The 23,518-nt window shown below is 44.2% G+C and overlaps 2 protein-coding genes across 5 annotated transcripts in view; one reads left to right on the forward strand and one right to left on the reverse strand.

Moving 5' to 3' along the window:
• Positions 1 to 15,886, forward strand: part of JAM3 (junctional adhesion molecule 3) — a 31,869-nt gene extending 15,983 nt beyond the window's left edge. Inside the window, exons 2-9 of the mRNA XM_054803210.1 lie at positions 7,943 to 8,008; positions 8,897 to 9,010; positions 9,864 to 10,016; positions 10,239 to 10,441; positions 10,787 to 10,886; positions 11,232 to 11,361; positions 12,609 to 12,663; positions 13,302 to 15,886. Coding sequence (XP_054659185.1) covers positions 7,943 to 8,008; positions 8,897 to 9,010; positions 9,864 to 10,016; positions 10,239 to 10,441; positions 10,787 to 10,886; positions 11,232 to 11,361; positions 12,609 to 12,663; positions 13,302 to 13,337 — 857 coding nt within the window. The 3' untranslated portion in view covers positions 13,338 to 15,886. The remainder of the gene's footprint in view (positions 1 to 7,942; positions 8,009 to 8,896; positions 9,011 to 9,863; positions 10,017 to 10,238; positions 10,442 to 10,786; positions 10,887 to 11,231; positions 11,362 to 12,608; positions 12,664 to 13,301) is intronic.
• A 1,014-nt stretch (positions 15,887 to 16,900) lies between these two features.
• Positions 16,901 to 23,518, reverse strand: part of NCAPD3 (non-SMC condensin II complex subunit D3) — a 28,407-nt gene continuing 21,789 nt past the window's right edge. For 2 of the 4 annotated variants that reach the window (XM_054802890.1, XM_054802891.1), the window contains 8 exons: positions 22,874 to 22,984; positions 22,302 to 22,457; positions 21,345 to 21,517; positions 20,971 to 21,110; positions 20,768 to 20,845; positions 17,877 to 17,951; positions 17,720 to 17,780; positions 16,901 to 17,627 (listed from right to left, as the gene is read on the reverse strand). In XM_054802890.1, the coding sequence (XP_054658865.1) occupies positions 17,516 to 17,627; positions 17,720 to 17,780; positions 17,877 to 17,951; positions 20,768 to 20,845; positions 20,971 to 21,110; positions 21,345 to 21,517; positions 22,302 to 22,457; positions 22,874 to 22,984 (906 nt within the window). In that variant the 3' untranslated portion in view covers positions 16,901 to 17,515. The remainder of the gene's footprint in view (positions 17,628 to 17,719; positions 17,781 to 17,876; positions 17,952 to 20,767; positions 20,846 to 20,970; positions 21,111 to 21,344; positions 21,518 to 22,301; positions 22,458 to 22,873; positions 22,985 to 23,518) is intronic. The other 2 variants (XM_054802889.1, XM_054802887.1) reach the window with 1 other exon arrangement.

Consider the following 23,518-nt stretch of genomic DNA (forward strand, 5'->3'; position numbering starts at 1 on the left):
CCAAGTGATCTGTAATTGTTTCCTTGTTGCCTTATTTCTCTTCTGGCTTTTGCCAAAGACTTGGTGCAGCCGTAATTAGAAGCTCTCCTGCCTAATGGCCTTCCCTCAGAGCCACACAGCAAGGCCACCTGCCCCTGTTTTTTCCTCCTGGAGAATCAGCATGACATTGCAAGCCCAAAGCATCTGTGTAAGTAAGGGGCTTGACCTCAAAGGCCAGTGGCAAGGCAAAATAAATGATCTGGGCAGGACTTAATCCCCTGGTTAGTGGTATCTAATGCAGCGCAGAAGATTCAGGCCTTATTCCCTGTTGCTTACCCAAGGGAAATGCGACTTTCAGTTCAGCCTCACATTTCTTTCTTGGGAAGGGAGAAGCAATTCAAGAATGCAAGGGCTGGTACTAACAGCCTCTTCTATGCACAGCTTTCCTGTTCATCTTTCCTTTCTGTTCTCTCTCCATTACCCTTCATCCTAGATTTTGAGGGGCAAATTCTAACTCTTTCCATCTTTTCTTTGAGCAGAAGATGGCCTGAAATTATATTACAGAAAGAGATGCAGCCTGACATGCTGGAAACTCTCTAGCCCTTGCTGCTTCCATCTTAATCTCTTTTAAGTATTAGGTATTAGTCATCCACACAAGTATTGCTTCCTTCCCATCTCGCACGTACATTCAGTCCTTTCCAGGAGAAGAGCCAGAAACCAGGGTATGAGCTTGGAAAAACAGGAGAGCTAGAACCAGATCATGCACAGATTAAGATGTTGGGCAAGGCAAGTACAGCCACATCTGCAAAGTATTAAATGCCTGTCTTCCTCTTGATGTCAACAGCATTTAGATACCTTCGCGGAGCTGGCTCTTGGTCTCTCGAGCCATGTCTGTTCCGACGGGTGAAAAGCTGTTTCAATTAAACGGGCTAAGTGTGCTAGGCCCTTCAAGCTGGGAGCTTTCTCCCCAGGTTGCCAGCCATTGGCTCAGCTGTGGCTCTCTCCTAAAGCATCTGTGTTCCCTTAGGAGAGCAGAGCATGAGAACCTGCTAGGTCTAAGCTCAACAGGTCCAGCCAAGAGCTTATGCTAAGACCGTGAGTAAGCTTGAACTCCTCCTGTTCAGACAGCTCTGCAGCATGGCTCACGATGCCTCCTCCAAGCACGGGCCTAAGAATTTGCAGAGTGGGTGGCATGCAAATCTGATCTTGAGAACAGGCTGTCTCATTTTTGTGAAGGTGCAGATATGCAGGGCCTTGATAGCTCATCTCTCAACACGCTCCAGTGCCACGAGCAAAACAGCAACCAAAGATTGTGAAATTCTTACCTCCAGAAGCCCTTGTCAGATGGTATTTGAGGCAGCGTGTCTGCAACTGCATCCCAACATGACAAAACCAAACTCTGGGAAACCATCAGAAAGCAGCGTGCGGTCTTCAACAGGCAACACCTACACTTCCTTCCCTGCATGGGAGAGAGGAGGAATGTTGGTCTGCAGAAGGAGGCTGCTTTGCAGAAAGGCTTTTGTCTTAAGAGGGCTCCATATCTCCTTGATAGCAACCTGTTTCACTGCCGAGCGTGGGTGTGTAGGCTGTGTGTATACCAGTGGCTTTGCTGCCTGACTAGGAGGTAGAACAGTAAATCCTCCTGTCCAAAAGGGGAAGGAAGGAAAAAAAAAAAAAAAAGAAAAAAGAAAGACTTGTGCATGGCCTGGATGCTAATGGGCCTTCTCTGCAGCAAATACAGTCAGGTCTTTAAGGTCCCAGTTTAAATCCTGAGATTCAAACAGGTTAAGATTTTGTTCCAGAACTGTATGTACTCTGTTCACGCAGAGGCATCTCCTTACCTTCTCTAGTGGTGAGCAGGAAGAGAGCAAGAACTAAGACCAAAATCCGAAATTCTCACATCTTCAGATGAATGCAAATACTCAATGGTCTTCCACACAACTTTGTCCTGTGGGGCCCTGGTCCTGCTGAGACCACCTAAGGATCCCTTATTATCAGCATTTCAGAAGAAACGAGTGCCATCAGCTAGCTACCTAAGAGAGGAGAAAAGCAAAAGCTGGAACCATGTGGAATGCCAAACACTGCTCTGTAATGTTGCATTTGCCTTCTCTGGTTAATTCTGCTTCACATTCCCTGCCCAGGCAGGCACATCTCCTCTGTAGGTGTCTATCAGAGAGCTGGCACCCCTTTAACTGAGCGGTACAAGCCATGCATCTAAAATAAGTCATGCTGTTTTATGATAGCTGGTGGGGGAAAAAAAAAAAAGCCTTACTAGCACAAGCAGCTATAAGAGCACAGAGGATTTATGACTGAGTGGGTTTTTTCCAGGGTGGGCTGGCCACAGTCTGGTGATGGCCTTTTTATAACCGTTATCAGCTCCCACACAGACCAGGTCCATCTGTTACTTAATTTGAACGGAGACACTCCTAAGCTTTTGTTCGCTAATCTCTCCCGGCACATCTACATTGTTCTCTAGCAGGGCAGCCCACCCGTGAGTCGGGCTTGGCTTGCTGATCTCAGGGAGGCGCTATGGAAGAATGGAATAAAAGAAAGGCAATGCAGCTCGCTCTGGTCCCTTGACCAGCATGGTCCACCTGCCTGCTCCCTTGTACCGGCTCGAGGGGGTTTTTTAACCTGCAACTTACATGCCAGAGCAAACATACAGCCAGTTCCTTGGACTGGAGGCAAGGGTTGAAAGTTAAGACAAAGCAAAATCCTACTGACTACATCTAATGGCATAGGCTGGGTTTTTCAAACAACAGACCTATATGAACCGTCACTTAGAAAGACACCTAAAAATGTAAATGAGGATCAATAGGATGCCTAATTCCCACTGAAATTCAATAAGAATGAGGTATGCCATTCATTCCCTGCCCACACATTTATGCACCCTTTATAAATCCAGTCTTTATATATCACAAGTGCATTTAAGTCCCTTCAGCTATTCCCAAAACCCCAGCCGAGGGACAGTTGGACAAAAAAACCTCCAAACACTTAGCAGAGCCAGAGCAGGTTAGGCATTTTTTGGTATCTCATTCCTATGCCATGCCATGTTGCCGATATATCGTACAGCACCTTGTCTACGCTGGCACAAGTCGCATTGTGGAATCGCAGTGAGGTGCACTGAGGATAGAGAGGAGGAAGGAGAAAGAGCCTGAAGCACTGAGAGACAAAAGGATGGATATTTCGAGGCACAGATGGTCGGATGTTTCTGAAAGTTAGGGCTTACGGTAATTTCCTCAAAATAAGCTGAGGGCAGAAACTTGGCCTCCCTCTTCCTTGTCTTATCCCGTCCAGCACTGTACGGCTTCCTCTCCTCTTCCTCTGGAGGTTTCTCGCACATTTAACAGTTAGCTTCCTCCCTGCTGCATACACACAACACTTGTAAGGCAGGGACAGTCCTGGGGTCAGCTGGGCTGCCCTTAACAACAGTGCTTGTCTCCTGCCTGCTGCTCTGATCATCTCCGCTCTGTCGTCCTTGTCACTGTTCCTTTCGCTGCAGCTCGCAGCATTGAGGATGGACGCTGCAGGGGGCATCTCCAAACTGGCAGTCATAAACGCGCTGACACGCAGAGGGTTCGGCTAGCGTGTTTCTAACACCTAACAATATATCACTCACTCTCACTCCGCAGTGCTCCTGCTACACAGAGTAACCATCCAGAAAGCGAAGATGCTTAACAAGGCATGTGGTTTATAGCAGCGTTCCCACATGGCTTAGTTGCATTTTGACTTACAAATCAAGCAAAGGCTTAGTGATGATGGGCACCTCAAGCAAGATGTATTTTTGTTGCTTTAGTGGGCAGGTGTTTAAATACAGCTGCATGTTTTTGTACTGCTTGTGCCTGACAGTGCATTAACTAAAATCACCGTATCAGATAACTGCAATATCGGCAAAGAAGCATTGAATGATACCGCAGCATAGACTGTTGGCAGCAACTTATTTGAACTGTTTCCATGTCATCTTTTTACCTTGCCTATAATACTTCAGGAATACTTCACCTCCTCTTCAAATTTCTGCCTAGAGGTTTTAAAAAGAGAAGAGGTTGGGATGGAAGGAGATGGAAGGTCAGGTTTTACCTTAAACCCAGTACAGAGATAGGAGATCTAACACAGTCTAGTTGTCTATAAAGCTGCTATTATTTTTTTTTTCCCTGAAACTATAGTTTTGGTGTAGCATTTTAAAATGATTCAGATAACATGACTCACAGTAACAAGCATGGGCTGGATCTCTGTAGCTGAAAGAAGTGCCATAAGAATATGTTATAGACTTCACTGCCTTGTCCTGGATTCTATTTTGGAGAACTGATGGCATTTGGGATTCAACCATATGTCTGGCTGAGGCTGTAGCACATACAGATCTGGTAGGTATTCGGAGATGTACCACATACAGATCTGGTAGGTGCGTCTGTTGTGGCACGCATGCTGCTCTGGAAAGGAATGCATGTCTATGCCCGGCTGTTCTCCAAACCCTGGGTGCTGAGGCCTTTGAAGTGAGATTTACATAGCTTATTTGCACTGGGCTGAAAGAGGCCTAAAGGAACATCTTCAGAACTCTCCTTTTAAAAGGTGGCAGTCACCACTAATGATGATTTAAGGGCAAAACAAAGCAAGCCATAAGTGCAGTCACCAAAGAGACAACACTTGCCAACAGCAGGGAAAGGGGACATAGGATGTCCAGGCTCCCCGAACAGGAGAGCGCTAACAGCTGGGAAGCACTGGCTTGGTGCAGATTCCTCCAGCCCCATGGAGACCGGTGAACAAGAGATACCCCAAAGTAATGCTAGAAAGAGCTGGAAAGGTGTTCTGCTCCTGCTTTGCAATCTGCGTGGTCCCTTGGGGTTTTTGGTTTGCTCCCTGTATAGTTGTAGCCTGCTTGTTTTTTAGAACATGCTACTTCCAGTATTCTTCTGCCACATGCAGAATAAATCTGTCTTAGCAGTGACTTAAGCAGCCACATTGATCTCTGCCCACACCCAATACTCAGAATCTCTCATAGAGTCTCCAAGGACTCAGCTTCTGTCTAAAATTTGTTGTCATCCTGCTTTGCGCCTGAGGGATAGACCTACATCTCTTGTGTTTAGCGGGTGGGAAAAAACCTGCTGTGAACAATTTCCGAGAAATGAGATGGGGCTGGAGTTTGATAGAGTCCCACTGTCTTGGGGTGAACACTTCTAGAGTCACAACTCAGTTACTCAGAGCAACACAGCATTGGAGTATTACTGTCTCCACCTTCAGCTGAACCTATATTGTACCAGCAGTCTATGTACTGCAGTAGGACAGCTACCAGGCTATCTACTTGGTGGGACACAATTTTTCTGAAAAAAACCCCATCTTGTCTAAGTAAGAACATTTAACAAAAACCAAACTGGTACATCAAGTTTCTTTTAGGGAACAAGGAACCCTTTCCCTCCCCACCTTTAGCATTTCCAAAAGAAAGATTTATAGGATAGTACAGACCACATGGACGCTGTGCAAGCTGTCTTCTTCTGCAGCTCTATAGTCATCTGCGATGCCATGTCTCGAGAGAAAGCTATTGTTTGTAGAAGTGGTTTTGTAGTGCAGTTCCCCTATGAAGGAGGGTGCTGCCTCTGAAGAAGGCAGAGCCTATGACTTTCCCCCTTTTGAAAACTGAGCCAAATGCATTATCAGAGCCACCTGTCCCAAGCAGGAAGCCAACCAGCATCTCCACAGTTAAGCTGAGTGCTCAGGCCTGGGCCCTCAGGAAAAGCTCTCTTGGTTCCAGCAGCAGGAGCAATCAAGTGCCTCGTTTGCATGAAGTGCCCTACACTATTCTTGAGAATGTGTCCAAAGATTTCAAAAGGATTTTCCCAAGATTGCTTCTTGTCTTCTGGCACCTAGCCACTTCTAATGCTCTAGGGTTTTGCTGGGATCAGTGAAATCTGTTTATGCTCATGGAAGAGGGAAGCAAGGATCGTAACCCCAGAGAGAACACCTGAAAGGATCACAGGACGAACAGAGGGAAAGGAACTGGCTCTCCGAAGGAAAGCATAAGCAGACTGAAAGCAAAGTGCTCACTGCACTGTCCTGTTATTCATTTCAGCTCTGATACACACAAGGCTTCTCCCAAATAGCTACATTACAGTCCAGAGCACTGTCATCTTGGTTCAATATTGGATTTCTCCCAAATGCTGCATGAGTGTCTCCGAGTGCAGAAGGGGGAAGGGTGGAAAGGTCCTGCTAAGAGCACTTTTGGCTGGGCCAACTATTAGTTTGCATCAGCCGGTGGCTTTTATATGACTAACAATTATTTTGTACACAAAGGCAGCTTCTAAACCATGCCAAATTCCAGCTCTCCCCAGTGGTCTTTGGGGTATAAGCACTGAGAGCCAAGGCACCGAGGAAAGTGTCAGCATTTAACAAACAATGAGGGATAAGAATTGTCAGGCAACATTTGAAAAATGCTGAAAGGATTTTAGGTGTTCAAGGCCCTTGAGCTTTCAGTGGGAGTGACTTTGCAGCTCTTATGTATTTCTTAGACTGCTGCCTTGCTCTGTTACGCTGTCCGATCCACTCCACCAGAGGAATTTTGCCCCCGCATTGCCAGATTCTCTCTGTCCAAAAGCTTTCCACCCTGAAGGCCAGCACAAGGAATTTCCAGCTGTCTTGTCGTGATGCTGAAGATCCTTTATTTCTCCACATCTCCCTTCAGCTGCCTTTTCTGCTTTCTGTTCAGGTTTGTTAGGACTTTTCTACTCTGAGTGAGAAAGTCTTAACCTTTAGATACATCTCTTCTCACGTCACTGAGGCACTGGTTTCCGTCATCTTTAACTTGCTGTTTGATCGAATGCTCAGTGAGGTCAATGGGCGTGCTCCCTTAGATTTCAACAAACTTCTTGATGGGATTTGTAACAGCAGAGTTGCGTATGGGGCTGTGGCATACCTCTGTAGCTGATTATTTGGCACCGATTATAGTATGTATCCTCCTCCTGTAAGACAGGGCTTTGGAGCAGCCAAAGTATTTTGTGAATACCATAGTCTGACTGAGAGGTGATGGGCTTTGCAACAGCCAGAACACCCAGTTCCGAAATAGCCTCTGTGATGAAGGCATGGATTGCCTCTGCTGTCTGGTTCGCTTTCTTCCTACCGTGCCGTGCTGGAAACTGCCTGCTCGTTTCCTTCTCCGTCAAGAGAGTTGTCGGTGAGCGTGGGTATCCAGTAGCGCGTGAATGTTGTTGGTACGTGCTCCGGTGAAGCGCACAGCAGAAAAGACATGGAAGGCAGATTTTTCAAAATAAAATAATATATGAAAGAGGAAAAGTGACTGTATTAATTGGAAACATTTTGGCGCTCAGAGCAAGAAGGACAGTAAAGGGAAATAGCTTGTGGTATAAGGATACGTTGCAGCACTGCATGATAGAGCTTTTGTCCCAGTGTCAGTCTGGCTGGGCTCTACCCAAAGAGCTGAACTCCTGTTTTCTCCTGAATCACAGTCCTTTCATGATTTACTACCTTGCATTTTACATTTCCACGCCGAGTCTTAAAATACTTGAAGATATAATCAGCGTATGTTAGAGGCCTGGCACATTTCACCTTCTAGGAACTGACCGGAACTCTTGAGATTGGTCTGTTTCCTGTCTTTTCAAAATATTAAATTTGCAAATTAAAAATTTGCAAAATAATACATTATCAGAGCAAGAGTTCCTTTACCATCTAAATAAGCATAAGGCGCAAGGAAATGGCTTGTCCTGGCACTGGGTTTGTGCCATTATGTTAATCTTCCTCTTTAATTGCTACTTCTAACAATGATATTTTCCTGTATTTACACCACAACTCCTAAATAAACTTAGGCCTGCTGGACCGGCGTTCATAGTCAGGAATAGGTTTTATCTAGGGAAGTTAGTCCTTGTAGCTGTCTGAGAAGATTTCTCAGCAGGCAGTGTGTTTCTAGCTGGGTGACTTATGAGCTGTGCTATTTCTTATTACCTTCTGTTTGTTTTTCCAGGCTGCAGACTCTTGGCTGTGGAACTGACATCCAGCAACACCAAGCCTGTGGTGCAGGAATTCCAAAGTGAGTGCTGCGGGGGCCCGCTGGCTGCTGGACGCGATGGCTGCACTGCCCTCTGCTTGGGGATTTGCATCGGTCCAAACAATTGAGAAAAATTTTTGCTTATTGCTCATGGTGTCTGGTTTCTTGGGGGAGGCAGGACTACCAAGAGCCTGAGATTCAGAAAAGCGCTTCAGAATATGTCTGTACGTCTCCCCATTTAGCAAAGCACTTGATTGAAAAGGTTTATTGAAGTCCCCTGCAAGCCATTGGCATTGCAAAGTGTCTGCCTAAGTGCTTTTTTGAACTGGATCCCAAAAGGAGGAAAGGCAGTCGCCTTGCAATTAATATACTGAAAAGGGGGGTGGGAAATCTATATTTTATCTTGGCCCTGCTACAGTCGTGCAATGCGATACTGGGTAAGCCACCTCTCAACCCTGCTGCGATGCCTTCTTCCGTAGAGGAGATGGAGATGACAATGCCTGCTTCAAAGGGGAGTGGGTTTGCTGAATTTATCCCCAGGCGTCGTGGTCCTCAGTACATTACCAGACACCACCCAGGGAGATTCTGCATCCCTGACTCACACTGTGGGCTCTGATTAGCAGCGAGACAGTGCTGTGGACTCACCCTGTCATAAGGTCTTGTTTGCCATAAGTTAGAGCCCGTAGAGAACAGTGTGTTCACTTCTCTCCATAGTTGATATCTGTTCGGCTATTATTTTTGCTGGCCAAAATCCATCTTCCCCAATAGCTCCTGGAACCCAGCAGTGTTTCTGTTTGTGAGGCAGATGAAAGAGAAGGCTTTGCTTTGTGGGCAGCATCTCCTAATAAAACACTGTGCAAGACTGCTTAAAGTGGAGCAAAAACACAGCTGCTTCCTATTAATCTGTATTTCCTTTATTTTTCCTGCTAGGTGTTGAGCTGTCCTGCATCATTAAATCCACTGTAACACCAGATCCCAGAATCGAGTGGAAGAAAATCCGAGATGGCGAAACCTCTTACGTATTTTTTGACAATAAAATGCAGGGTATGAAGATTCATTGTTTTTAGGCTTCCAAAACAGCCTCAGAAACAATACAATCGAGAACAAACAAGTCTGTAAAAGACAGGGCCTCTGGCTGTCTTGCTGCTTTCTGCTGGAACTAGAGTTCAGCAGTGGAAGTGCAAGATGGAGAGAGAGCAGGGACGTTCTCTGCTCTCTGCCCTCGTTATTGGCAGTTCACAGTAGGGAGCCACAAAGAGCTGGAGTGAGATCCCATGTAGGAGATACTTTTTGGGTAAGAAAGCAAATGCTACAGCTTGGGCCTTGCATGGTCCCTGGGCATCTGAGCTCTCCGGACCAGACGCTGACCCCTTGTGTCTTTCCACGTGACATTTGAGGGCTCCACCTGTGCTTGAGAAGGGATCTCTGTCTTGAGCTGTCAGGGCTTACTGCTGAGGTAGCACGGCGATTTGCAGCATCCTGGGAGCACATGATTAGAAGCAGACTCTTTGGCTGGACGGTGAATCTCAAACACAGGACTGCCAGTAGGGCTTGACTCCATCTGGAATTACTTCAGCACCTTAGATGGGACCAACAGCCACATCCCAATGAATTTTCCGAAGAGGACAAAACCTGAGGCTGTCTTGGAAGTCCAATTTTGCCACAATTTTTGAGATCTGGGACGATGCTTTCCAGTTCATCCTCTTACATGGTTAGCAGCATTGGTTTCCTTTGTGGTCACTGGTGAAAGGAAGGCTCTTAACTTTAGAGCATCAGGTTCCTTTTAGGTGGTTCTCTTGACTCCAGAAAGAGTTCAAGATCAACCACTTAATTTGGATGCCTAAAATTAGTCTCTGTAATCACCCTGAATTTTTTCTCTCTCTTTCCTCTGTATCAGGAGACTTTGTGACTCGTGCAGAAATTCTGAGCCGGACATCGCTGGTGATTAAAAACACCACCCGGATGGACACTGCCACATACCGCTGCGAAGTGGCAGCACCTTCTGATACTAAAACCATCGATGAGATTAATATCCAGCTCACAGTGCAAGGTATTACTTTAAACCCAGATATCTCTGCCAGAACTGCTAGCTAACAGAACAGGCTGTGGATCTCCCCAGAGTCGAAACAGCGGCACTCAAAGTTGTTTAAAACCAGCTGGAAATAACGGAAAGTTCTGATGCCTTTGTAGCACAGACATCTTAGAAAGTATATCAGAAATTATTTAGTTCTACTCAGCAGTGCCATTCACATGGTTTGTGTCTTTCCCACAGTGAAACCGATGACGCCTAGATGCACTGTGCCCAAAGCTGTACCTGTTGGCAAGACAGCCTCTCTCCACTGCCACGAGAACGAAGGTTACCCAAAGTCCACTTACAGCTGGTACCGCAACAGCGAACCTTTATCACCAGACACGAAATCGAACACCAAATTCCAGAATTCCTCCTACACCTTGAACCCCACCACAGGCACTCTGGTAATGTCCTTACAGACATAATCAAGATTTGTTTTGCTGCATAGGTTATTTTTAAGGTCTCCTGTAAAAGAGAAAAGTCATTGTGTGGCTTTCAAGGAAGGTGTAATTTGAAGAAGGTTAGGTGTTCTAAGATCTGAGTGACTTGGGAAAGGGAAGATTTATGATGGAAGAAGACGTTTGGTTTTGATCACTGCTGAAACCACTTGCCTTTTCAGAAAGAGGGAAGGAAGATGTCTCACAGCCCACTGTGAAGCCTGGGCAATGGAGAGTTGCTAAAAACATGCTTATACCCTCGCGGGTCCTTCTGTCTCTCACGTCCTGCTCCCCTCCTTTTCTCCTCACCAGGTTTTCCATGCCGTGCACAAGGGCGACACAGGCCGTTACTCCTGCATAGCAACAAATGATGCTGGCTTTGCCAAGTGCGAGGAGCAGGAGATGGAAGTCTGTGAGTGGCTCTACATAATTTTCATCAATGCTGGTTAATATATCACCATAAATAAATTGCCATCACCATAGGGAAAAAAGGGGGACATCCTAGAGCATTAAGTCTTTCTTGCTTTCTCATAGCCCCAAACACCGGAAGACAAAAAAATCTAAAAATGCAGAGAACCATTGAAACACTGTTCAGTTTCGTGCACAGTTTTATTCTTGGAATCAGGGACTCACTAGTTCCCTATGAATTATTTGGGTTTGCTTAGAATATTCAAGATATGTCATTTTAGTGTATGTAAAGCTAGAATATTGCTACTGCCTTAAAGAAATACCGGATGATGGCTTCTCTTTTTGCCAGATGACCTCAATATTGGTGGGATAATTGGTGGAGTCCTGGTGGTCCTAGCAGTTTTGGTACTCATCACTCTTGGTATCTGCTGCGCCTACAGAAGGGGTTACTTTGCAAACAGCAAAGAGAGCGGGGAAAGGTAAGCTGGGGTTCAGAGTGTTCTCACACAAGTCCCTGTGCCCACAGCTAGCATGGAGTAGTCTGAAGGGTGCCAGAAATTGGTGGCTACAATGTATTTCGACACCCGAGTCGGACATACTCCTTCCTAGTTCCCTACCAAAGACTACAGGCCAACCCAGTTCTTGAAGTATCCGATTCCCCACTGTAAACTCTGCACCATCATGAAGGTTTATTTGCCTAAGGGAGAATTTTGGTATGGCTCCTCTTGTGCTTGCTATCAAGACCAGACAGAGGAGTGAAAGCTGTGCTCTAATATCCTCATACTTTGCACAGGAAGGAGGGACCAGCACAATTAAATGCCTACAGGTGTTTGTCCAATATAACCATATAACCTACAGGTTATACGCTGTTGGCATAACGAGGTCTACAAATTAATGATCAGAGCTCGCTGCACAATTAGTTTAAAGCATCAGGACATGCATAGAAAATATATGCAGAAGAGTAGGCTCTCTGCAGGAAATCTCACCAGTTGTGAGAACCTAAATTTGGGATTAAAAACAACCATTTTAGAATGCACGTTGAAATGTTAAAAACAACAGCATTAGCATCAGAAACAAGCCTTGATGTCCTTACAGAATCTGTAGAAGGGATAATATATGTAAAACCAAGATTCTCACCAGATAGATTTGTTCCATCTTAAATGTTGCTTTTCAGCAGAAGTCCTGTCTTGTTTTTTTTGTTTGGTATGGTTTTCAGAAAAAGCTCCAAATATGCTATTTAAATACAGCTGAGGGTCGGCATACACGGGACTTGACAGTCAGGAATGAAAATTGAATTGCTATGGGATTGCAAACAAGTGGCGCTTCCTTACAACTAATGAAAATGCTGAAAGGCATCTGGCAGTGAAGGTTTCAAATGAACTTTGTAATTGCCACAGGAAACAATGCAGGAGGCGCAGAGAAAGGTAGTGCAGAGGGACCAGAGCAGGAGAACCCAGAAAAGAAGCGGTTAATCTCTTTGCAGAGTTAGTCTTGTGGAAACATGCAGCAATGTTTTTACCCTGCGCTGAAGGGGAATTTAGAAAAAAATCCTAGTCATGACGAATGATGGAATACACACAGATCTATCATTTGAGCAATGAGCTGGGTCTCCCTCTGCTTTCTTTTCATTTGGCTGCTCTTCCTCATTTTCATCTTTCTCAGCACCTCCCCTCCAAAACCCTGCAGTCTCCTTGTCCCAGCAATGAGATCTTTTCTTTTATTTCAGCTACAAGACTCCAGCAAAACCTGATGGTGTTAACTATATCCGGACAGATGATGAGGTAACAAATGATTTGCATTTAACATCTCTCTGTTTAGGAGAGGAAGAGGGTGGGCAGAGGACTTCTAGCTTTTTTAGGGCCTACAGACTTTCTTAGAGTGGGCACCACTCAGAAGGAAGGATGTAGAACAGAGAGAAAACAGAAGGGTGAAGAAGGCTGAGTCATTTCCTTAGAAATGATGAACAGTTAAAGTTGCCTTAAGTGGCTGATGCCAAGTGCTATCAAATGCAGCTCTGCTCTGTCATCTTATGGCTTGACCCCCTTAGGATGAGTTTCATTGGATTAAGTGGGCAGGCCATGATGCTTTTACAAGAGAATTTGCATTTTGGGATTTGAATAGATCACTAAAGCTTAAGATCAGAAAAAGCCTCTCCCTGTTAGCAGAGATACTGAAGAGGGAATGAGGAAGTCCCCTGCCATGCCTTGCTATGCCAGGAGGACAGCAGGAGAAGGAGCACCTGGCCAGTATGACTGGTCTCCCCATCTCCTTACCAGCTGGAAGGGGGTGCTGCCTAGCCCGAGAGCTAGAAGTTATACAGATCGGATCTACGGGCACACTGCAGTTGAGGGCAGCGGGAACAAAGAGTTGCCTGGAAAGCCACTAGATCCTTTATACATCCCAAACTGTTTTGTTGCAGGGTGACTTCAGACACAAGTCTTCATTTGTCATCTAAGACGCCAAAAGAATATTGCAAACCAGCAAAAGCAAGTGTGAAAATACCTCCTCCAGGAACTCAAAGCAAGAGCAAAAGCTGAATTAAGTGCGCTTGGAAGAGTTTGGAACACACAAGAACTTGATAGCTAGCTATCTGTATATCTTTTTTTTCTTTGCCAAAGTTTAAAGTAATTCCTCACTGCCCAAGTTGCATCTCCCCTGCCTCCGGAGATACCAACAGGATCACGTAAACCTGTCCTTGGACTAAGGAAGCGTTTTAATACTTCCCAAGAGACTGGGCTGTGGAAGTTTGTGGAATTGCCTTCTATTTGTGCTGCAGGGACACAGCCACAATGTGCAAACCAACCAGGGGAACAGCGTTAGGTAAACGTGTAATAGATATTACTAGTACAAAATTACTAGTAGACAAAAAAAGGTGCTGATAATGGCAAGAGACGGACTTTAAAGAATAAGAACTCCGTGCAAGGGGGAGTTTTCCTCTCAGCAGCTTGTTGCCCAGGCCTGGCTGGTGACTTTTACACATTTGTGATTGTCTTGTGCTTTTGACTCTGACCGCTCAGGTGCAGAATGGGGTATCTGAACATCCTACAGTGACAGATACCGATACAGTAAATGCAACTAATGTTCTCAGCCCTTTTGTAAACTTACTGAATTGTCGTTACTCCATTTAACACAAAACACGGGCAGAAGGATTGCTTCTGTTCACTGCTTTATAGAAAACTCATTGCACGCAGGTAACCCCTCATTCTAATCTGCACAAAGCAGGCTTGCCTCTTGCGTCTTTTGGTGTTTTAAAGAGGCTTATAGTGGAGGCAGAGAACCTAGTGCTAAGACATCCCTTTCAGGAAAATTAAAGCCAAATACTTTCGTGGGCTAAGATTGCCATAAAAGGTACTGAGATATCTTCCAGCTTTTTTACCTTCTGCATTTATTTTATAAAATCCCACATTCTAAATTTTTTGCAAAGATATATTTTGATTACTTCAGAAAAGGTAACATTTCTATTTAAAGTGTAAATACATGATGCCAGCAGGGTTTAAGTAATGTAGCTATTTTTTTACTTTTTAAGCTACAGAGAGGAGCTCAAATGTCGCTATAGTATGGCGCACTCGGAGCATATCAGTATTATTGCAAAGTATAATAAAAAACTGCAGGTGGAACAGCATCTCTTTCCTCTTAAGCTAGCTTCAGCAATTTCCTTGTCACAGGAGGTCTTACCAGAGACAGAACAGAGTCACTCAGGGATAGTTTTTGTAAATTTACGGCAGGAGCGATCAACTTTTTTATATATAAAACTTACTGTTCTTGCCAGTGACCAACACTTTGTTTTTGTTGTTGCAAGAAATATCCAGGGATGGCTTTTTGGATTCAGTTCCAACAAGGTGACAGAGTGACTTCAATGTTTGCTACCCCTCTGCAAGTTCCCTAAAGCACTAACACAGTGTGACAGCTATGGCAACTGTACAGGTTTAAACTGCATAGCCAAGGCAACTGTTTCTGGAGTTGGGAAAGCAAAAGCTCAATAACAAAAGCACTTTTGTAGTGTCAATTGCAACTTTTCTCTAGATGGTAAAAGAAAAAAGGAAAGAAGAAAAAAAAAAAGAAAACAAATCTAGTTCTCTTGGCTTTAGAGAGAATAATTGGAAACACGTGGTTCCCAGAAACTTACATGTTGATGGTGTTGAACAGCATTGGGTAATATAAGACTGCAAGATGTGGATGCAACACTAGAACTGTGCTGTGGTTTAAGAATTTTTTTTAATGTAGCAGAATTTAGTGTTTCTTGTATTTCCAATATGAATTGAGTTGTCTTAACTTTTCCTGTATATAGTATTTTGGATACTTGACGATTTGGACCGTCAGTGTTATTTTTTAGTGTTCTGCATTAATCTGCTTTGTTTCCTAGGGGCCTCGCTGGACATGCCATTGCTGCATTTGTTTTTGCCTAAACAAAGTGTTACCACTTCTCCTTTTGCTAATGAAAGTAAAAAATAAGGATGGGGCAGCAGTAACCATACGTTCTCTGTGTAACTTGGACATTACCAGTGCTATTTTGCAACTACATTATGGTTACCTTCTTAAGACATGCTCTTCAACCAAGCCACACAGTACTGTTCACTGGCTGCACGCTGCCTCTAATCATTATGACAGTAGCGAACGTAACATTCCTTTGCACCTTCTGTATATCCACTACTCCTTTTCTATGCTGCTTTTAGGATACCTGTAATAAGGGAGAGAAAGAAAAGGTTTGAATCAGGGTAGCTCTGGGCACTATGGGAGCACAATCTACAGTCTCGCCATGAGCCAAAGGCAGCCTTCACGTGAAAAGCCAGCAAGCTAAGAATCAAGACTTATTTTTCAGTTCTAAAATGTGACAGTGGCATCTCTAACGAGAGAAGGGGAGATGATCCCCCTGATACAGCTCATGAGATCTGATTGATGGAATTCATTGTATCATTGTGAATAATATTCAGGTTTGTACTAATGTATTATGTTTAACTTTGCCAAGAATGTTTTACATAAATACCAAGCTATAAAGCATTCTTGTAGGTTTTTTATGTTTGGTTTTGGTTTTGTTTTTTAAACAGCCATATTATTGGAGGCTTCTGTTTCCAATTAAGTGAAATAAGGGAAAGTCTCTTCTGTCAGAGCACTCATTCACTTGTATCAAGCTGAAGGTTACAGAAAGTCCAAGGTATGTTACTGTTTATCTGTTTATTGGACATTTGTCTATCCCTGGTTCTTCTCTCGAGAAGACAGATTAATGTTTACAGGGCTCATCTCAATACTGCTCAAGGACAGAACAAAAACCAGAAAAAGCACAGATTAGGAAATAAACTATTCCAATTTACCATTCAAAGGGGTTAAATGGTATTTTAAGGCAGGAGAGAAAGTACAAAATAAATGGATGTGGCCATAATTGACCATCGCTTAAGCCAGCCATTCCGTATGTCCCCTGTTCCCAGATTTTGACTTTGGGAATGAAGTTTAACCTCACTTGAAGGCTCCTCTGATCTTCAAAACAGAATAGGGAAAGTGAGGGCAAATTATGGGATTCCGGTGCACGAGGTAAGTGCCTCTGGAAGGGCTGTGGCAAAAGCACACTCAGCCTGTTTGTTTCCACTTCTGCAGAAAAGCCTACTCCATTTCTGTCGTTCATGCCTGAATGACAAACCAGCACGAATAAAACAGATTCCCTTTTCAAGTTTCAATGCAATCTAGGGCAAGAGCTCTGTAATAGAAGTTAACACCGGAAAAACTTCAGTTAGGTTAACGTGGCATCAGAGAGACTCAGGAATGGTCAGATTCCAGCACTTAGAATAAACAAGTTATCTGTGCAGAGCACAAAGCTATGCATATGACTTACCAACCTTGATTTTAGTGAGTTACTCATATCCTGCTTGCAGTCAAATTAGAGTCTATATTTAAAAGCTGCTGGGTCCAACATTAATTGAACTGAGTGCCTAAGATACCGGCGACGTAGTAGAAGAGACTTTGAGACTGTAGAAATCTATAGAAAAAAATAATTTCTCTGTCAGATCAAGAAGAAGAGAGAAGCTGTGGGTGGAATTAATTCTGTAACCATTTATTTTCATAAAAATTTTAATAGTTGGAAATAACATAGTTCAAGAATGGAAATATTCCATATAAAAGAACATGAAGGCTGTTCATACACACAGGAGTTTGCACAACAAATAAGAGGTGATGTAGCGTGCAATTACCAGATTTAGGGGTGTGGCAGTGACAAGCTGTTTTACCTTTGTTCAAATTAAAGCAACTCTAATATATAACCAGGAGGGACAATGAGGGATCGCGTGAATAAGCTGAGCCACTCACTTCCCTGCAAGCTGTGATAAATGCATTTATCGCTGAGCTCGTGGCAACATTATGCTCTTACTTTTCCAAATGGACAGATTATACGTCCTGTGAGTGAAGAGCAAGCCTCCCTTTATACTGCAGCTTTCGAGCACTCCAGTGAGCTTTGTCAACAAGCAGCAGCTTATAATACATACACGTGTTAATGCAGGCTTTGTATGCCCGTCTTCTAGACAATTTCACGTAAAAACCAAAGAAGAATAGATAAGGAAGGAAGGACGCATGCCCACAGTGATTTAAAGAGGAAAAGGACAGATATCAGGCAACATGATGATTCTGTACAAAAGTTCAATGAAAGGATCAGTTGTCTGGTTTCAGTGGAGTTCTCCGCTGGGACCGTCTCAGAGGGACACGTTGGCTGCTTTTTTTCTGTGCAGGGGATTCTACTTTCCACTCCCGTGGCAGGGATGGGCTAGAAGGAGGAAACAGAATGACCCTTTATCTTAAAGCACTTTATCAGTCTTTCTCACTGTGATTCCTGTTCCAGACCTGCGTTGAACTTACGGTTTCTCTGGTGATGTCAAACAGATAATATCTCTTCGCTCGTCCTCAGCCTCTTTCTTCTCTGCAAATAATATTTCCATATTATAAAAAAATGCCACAGATTTGATCATTTGGGGTTGTTTCCCCCCTCAAGTTAAGAATCATAAAGATAACTTGCCTGGAGCTGAACCAGGTGTGTGCGTCAAGCTGATGTAACTGACCCCAGCACCAAAAGTCAAGTCATTAATGGTCTCTGAAAGAAAAAAACCCCACATATTAGCAGTCAGCTTGTGACATAGCTGGAGGGCAAGGCATGCTCTAGTAGAACACTTAAGTGTCACAGAGTAAGTACATCCAGTTAATTGCAAGCACATATAGATTCCTTTTCCAGCCCAGCAGATCTCAGTGTCTCCCATCCAGCCTCAAAACTATGTGGTGAATCTGACGGGCCATCTGTGCGCATCAGCTTCATACTCCAGACTTACAGCCTGCCTTCTACGTGGAGGAAATTCATTTAAATACAGGATCTCAGTCATGCTCCTCCTTGTCCTACCTAGGTGGGAGAGCCACAGCTTCCTTCGAAGCTTTGCCGTCTTTCACGACACGATTCAGACTGGTTGCTTTGCCTAGTGAAGGCAGAATACAGGGCCTCTGAAGACCGACAAAGGACCTGAAGAGCCCTTTCTGCGAGGAACTGCCTGTAGCCAGACAAGAGGAATCACTTGACAAGGAAGCTAGGTAGAATTTAGCTTGCCTGAATAGGCCGTAGTTGTCAGCTGTCTCTTTCCTGTCATTTATCTCCGGAGAGATGTCACAATATTCAGATTTTACTTTACTCAACACTCTGTTTTATGCTCATGTTCCCCAGAATCCTTCACAAGGAATTAAGGTAGAAAGTGCTTTATAGGGCAGGAGTTGGAAACTCTGTCTGAAGGACTTCTCTCTACAGATTGAGTTTGCTCTTTAACTACTCTTCTGTCCTGGAAGGGAATCACTGAAGCTCGTAGTGGAAATCCAACTTGATCTCTCTGCCTTAGCTGGCCTCTGCATCTCTCAAGACTGATGTGGAAGTGTCCTGACTTTGCGCGGTGTGTGCCTTAACAAGTTACCTTGGTTAGTAAGAAGTTTGTGTGAAAGGAAGGAAGGAAGGAAATGGCAGAGAACTGTCATCAAGTAGGGCTTCCCATGCAATCAAAGGTGGAATCTTTACAACGTGTTTATGAACCACAGTGAAGCAATCTACACTTGGTCAGAAGCCACTTAGCCATTCTCAAATTAACGAGCAGGAGATGAGCAGGAGACCCAAAGATAGCAGGGGAGAGAGCGACAGCCAGAACAGTCGAATGAAAGAGAAGAGACAGCTGTTCTTAACTTCTCAAGGACAAAATGTTTTACAAAGAACTGCATCTCCAATAGTTTTAGAATGATATACCAGAGAAATAAACATGTTTTATTTTGATTGTCTATCAGCCTGCAAGACCCAGCGCCACCACGCAGATGGCTCAACACACGCGAACCGAAGTGATGATACTGCTCCGTACAGTTTGTCTCCCCACTGAAGGACACGTGCTGCCTCGAAGCGAAGTAGGAATTCAGCCCTAGTACAACTGCAGATTAACGTTCTTCCTCCTTGTTCACCATATGGTGCTTAAGAGAAACAGCCATGCAAGCTTCCAGACAGAGATATGGCGCTTAAAGATTTCTGCTCTCTAAAAACATGCCCCTGATTTTTTTGCACAAAGATCGTTGCTTGTTGCTCAGGCAGCAAAGAGAAACATCGAGGCAGACAAATCTAGCCAAACAGTGGAGCATACAGGGAAGAGAAGGGTCAGATTTTCCAGTGGATGCACATCACTGCCGCTGCTTTGCTCCTGCCTGCTCTTGGATGTCAGGTATTTGCAGACTGCCGCACAGCTGACTGCCTTACTGGCTACATGTCGTTTGCTCTCCTGTGTGCGTGCAGGTCAGGTGTTTGCACAGATACAGGCAGAGTGCAGCCGGATAGCTATGCTTCTGGAACATCGACCCCTCCCCGCAACGATTCACAACTGCCTAATGAGAGATGACCTGTCAGGCACTCACCTATACTCCCAACTTAACTGGAGCTCTCTCCAGAGTAAGGGTGCACATCACACTCACAATCTGCACTACAACGGAGATGCCCTAAAGGAGTTCAGCAGCGAATTGACATAATGGAAGGGAATCTACTGCTGGAACTCAGCTCCATTTGTGTTTTACTATAACTGCCTCTTGCGCTTGCAGAAAGCGACACTGCAGAATGCTGCAGGGCTGTCAGAGAGCATTCCAACAATTCCTAACTTTTGAAGGTCAGGTTTTGTGAGATTGCAATTCAGCTGCAATTGACATATGCACAGCAGACTCTCGCAATTTGTGTATTAAAAATTCCTCTCTGTGTATTTTTACTTTAATTTCCACAGCAGAGTGAAAGAAACAAATGATTCCTTCTCCAATGTTCAGTTCTTTCTTCGGGTAGAATGCACGCGCACTCAGAAACGACTGCGCAGGTTATTAACCCCACTTGAGCAGATCTCTCTGTTCTCTTGCAATTGTCACAGCTCACTGCCTCCTCTAGAAGCAGGTCATAGCTCAGCTGAGATCTTTTGTTTGGACAACAGGAACCCACCATCTTAGAGCTGAAAAGGACCAGACCGTCAGTATTTCCCTCCACAGCAGGGTTCTGTAATTCAGTCTCCAAATGCTAAGCTACGCTTCCAGAGTTAAGGAGAGCAAGTGTCTCAATGCAACAGAATCTTGCACGCTTCGGGCAATGCCCAAAATAAATGGTCTCCTGCACTGACTCAATACTATAATACCCTGTGACATGTAAATTGAGACTGTAGTGGATGGTCCCTTCCTACATACATCATTCATCTGAGACCTTCAATTTCAGAACAGTTCTTATTTACTACAATCATTTAGATAAATACATAATCTATAGCTATCAATGACTAATTTTCTCTGCTCATTAGGGGAGCCATGTATTGCTACCTCTCTCAGAGAACGAGTGCTCAGCCCAATTTGGAAAGGGTTCCTTTGGGTTGTACTTACGATCTGGTGTGCTGATTGCACGGCCCACCACAGAAACAGTTTCTCCAGTAGAGTGTTGATTCAGGCTTTGAATTGATACTAGAAATAACAAGGAAATAATTAAGAATAGAAATATATTCACTCAGAGACCTCAAGGCTCTAACAATCAGGCTGTGTCAACTAGATCTAGTCCAATGGAGATCAGTTTGCAGCAACATTCCTACCTTGCTTGCTGACAGCTGCACTTGATGGAAGTGATAAAGCCGATAAACTTCCTCCAACACTCTTGCTGCGTTGCTTACTTCTGGCTTCCATCGCTTGCTTGGCAGAGTTCAGGATGGCAAGTGTGCTCAAGGATCCTGGCCTACAGGGCAAAAAACATGACAGAAACCGAGTGATCTCCTTCTGCAAGCCCGGATGAGATACATGTAATGAGGAGAGAGATCCGTCCCCTCCCAATCCCTTATGATCTTAAGCATCAACTGTAATGGAGAAGATTGTGCTGCAATATTGGTGACGTTCACACCACTAAGCAAGCAGTGGAAAAGCAAAGCAATCGCCCTGCGGAATATCTGGTAATACAAACAGAAACCCATACCTGTGACTGAGTAACGGCTGCTTCAGAACATCAGCCCTAGGTGTAGTAAATTCGGAAGGCACAGAGGAGGGACTTGATCTAGATGGCAAGGACTGTCTCCCACTAACAGGAGACTGAGCATTATTATTATTCCAGCCACCAGAAGGTACAGCTGTCTCCAAAGATGGAGTTTGCTACAGAAAAACAGGAGAAAAGATCATATGTCTAATGATGGATATGAATGCAGAAAACCCTCGGTACAAGACACTCAGAACTACATGCCGTATGATTAAGAACTGCCCTTTGTACAATGGACGTAAAGGGGTGCTAGGAAGAAAGAATCTATTGGCCAAAATTTTAACAAGAAGCAAACAGGAAGTTTTGATGGGATACATATGTCCTAGTTGAGAGGTCTATATATAGGTGCTCTTTAAAGTCAGCAGAGAGAGGAAGGTACTTCCAGAGTAGAAGTCATCTCATCTTAAGGTAGGTATCTAAAATAGTTCAGGACAGTTGACCCAAGCACATACTTATTTCTTTATGCTGACATTAAAAGAGGATCTGCATGACTAGGATAGATTTAAGTTTCCACTCTGTATACACCTAAAGTCAGACAAAAGGAACCCTTTTCTTTTTGACCCGTTTATCATCTTTAGCACTCTGGGAACAGAGAGCAATACATGTAAGCACAGCCAGTGGCAAACTAGACTTGGTTTTCCCTTTAAATAGAATTCTTTCTACGTTAATTGTTTGCTGCTCCTCTTTGGCTAACGTGTGTTGTTTGTTGTCATCCTAAGCGTATTAAATGAGTCTGAAACCAAAGCTTCTGTCAGCAAATGCAAAGAGGTAGGAGAGCATTACATAACCATTCTGTTAAGAGTGCTGTAACAAGGTCCACAGACATACAGATTCTGGGTGTTACGTGTACACAAACTTTAGCAGCAGAGACAGTACGTGTACGGAGTTAATGGCGCCAACCTCTGCCTGCGCTGCCAAGACCTGCTCTTGGTCTGACTCCTTCTCCCTGGCCAGCTGCTCTTCGTATTTCTTCATATCATACTCCAGCTCGGCTGCCAGCTGCTTGTCCACAGCAAAGAAGTCTTTGATTTCATTTCGGTAATCCTGCATCATTTCCTGGAGCAATAAGGAATGTTTAAACTCTTTCAGAAATCTCTCCTGACTACTGATTCATGTCTCCATTCAGATCACAGCTGCTTTAAGTGCAAAAGGAAATACCAGTTGGTAGAGCAGAGGTGTTTTTAACAGACTAAGAGTTTTGATTCCAATTTGTAGTTCAGAACATGAAAAAGCTTTCCAGCATTCAAGCTTTCTGCCCACGTTCCACTGAGGAGGCTCACACGTAACACACTGTGGGATCCTTATCTAAAATCCCTCCACCTCCTACATTATTTAACACAGTGGCAGTGTCACAACATCATATGCCTTCTAAATTTCCTTCTAAGAAGGGTGTTCGTTCCGTTACTGGTTGCACATCTAACACGTTAACTCGAGAGAGGGAAAGAAACCCAATAAGAAAACACTTCCCTTACCCGCAGGTAGTTCATAAGGTCCCTAAGAGCTGGGATCCTCTTCTGCTCCATTAAAGACTTCAGTGATGTGATTATTGGGATGATATTTTCTACAAAGTTCTTCTTTTGAACCTTTGAACAAGGCAAGAACAGTTACACGATGCAATAAAGGAGAAGCCACTCTGTGGTTAGATGAACGGCCGACACGAGAGGAGTTACCACTCCACAGCAAGGGAACTACCGCAATTAAGCCTGCTCTTACGCTGCACGTGTGTGCATGGGCTTTTAACCTTAGTGGAGTCTTTCAAGATACATCCCCAAGCCAGTCAATTCTCACACTGAAGGCAAATTGCCAAAAGGTGCACCAAAACACATTGTTATGCTCAAATGCTTTACCAATAAGAGATCCACGGAACAAATTTAGCCTAGCATAGCTTCACTGCTTCAGAGGAAATGCATTTCGGATCACTCCCACTGGCCCCTCAAGTACAAGCAAGCTTCACAAATCTAGCCTTAATGTTTCATTCTTACAACACGCAGTGCTTCCACTGGTGCCCTCAGTTCAGAGTGGGCCTACAGAATGGACAACGACAGTATGTCACTGGCATCGCTGTGATACTTGGACAATTTCTGCATAAGTTTCTCCATCACAGAAAAGTAAAATTC

This window comes from Grus americana, chromosome 24 (assembly GCF_028858705.1).
Source record: "Grus americana isolate bGruAme1 chromosome 24, bGruAme1.mat, whole genome shotgun sequence".
Classification (NCBI taxonomy): Eukaryota; Metazoa; Chordata; class Aves; order Gruiformes; family Gruidae; genus Grus; species Grus americana.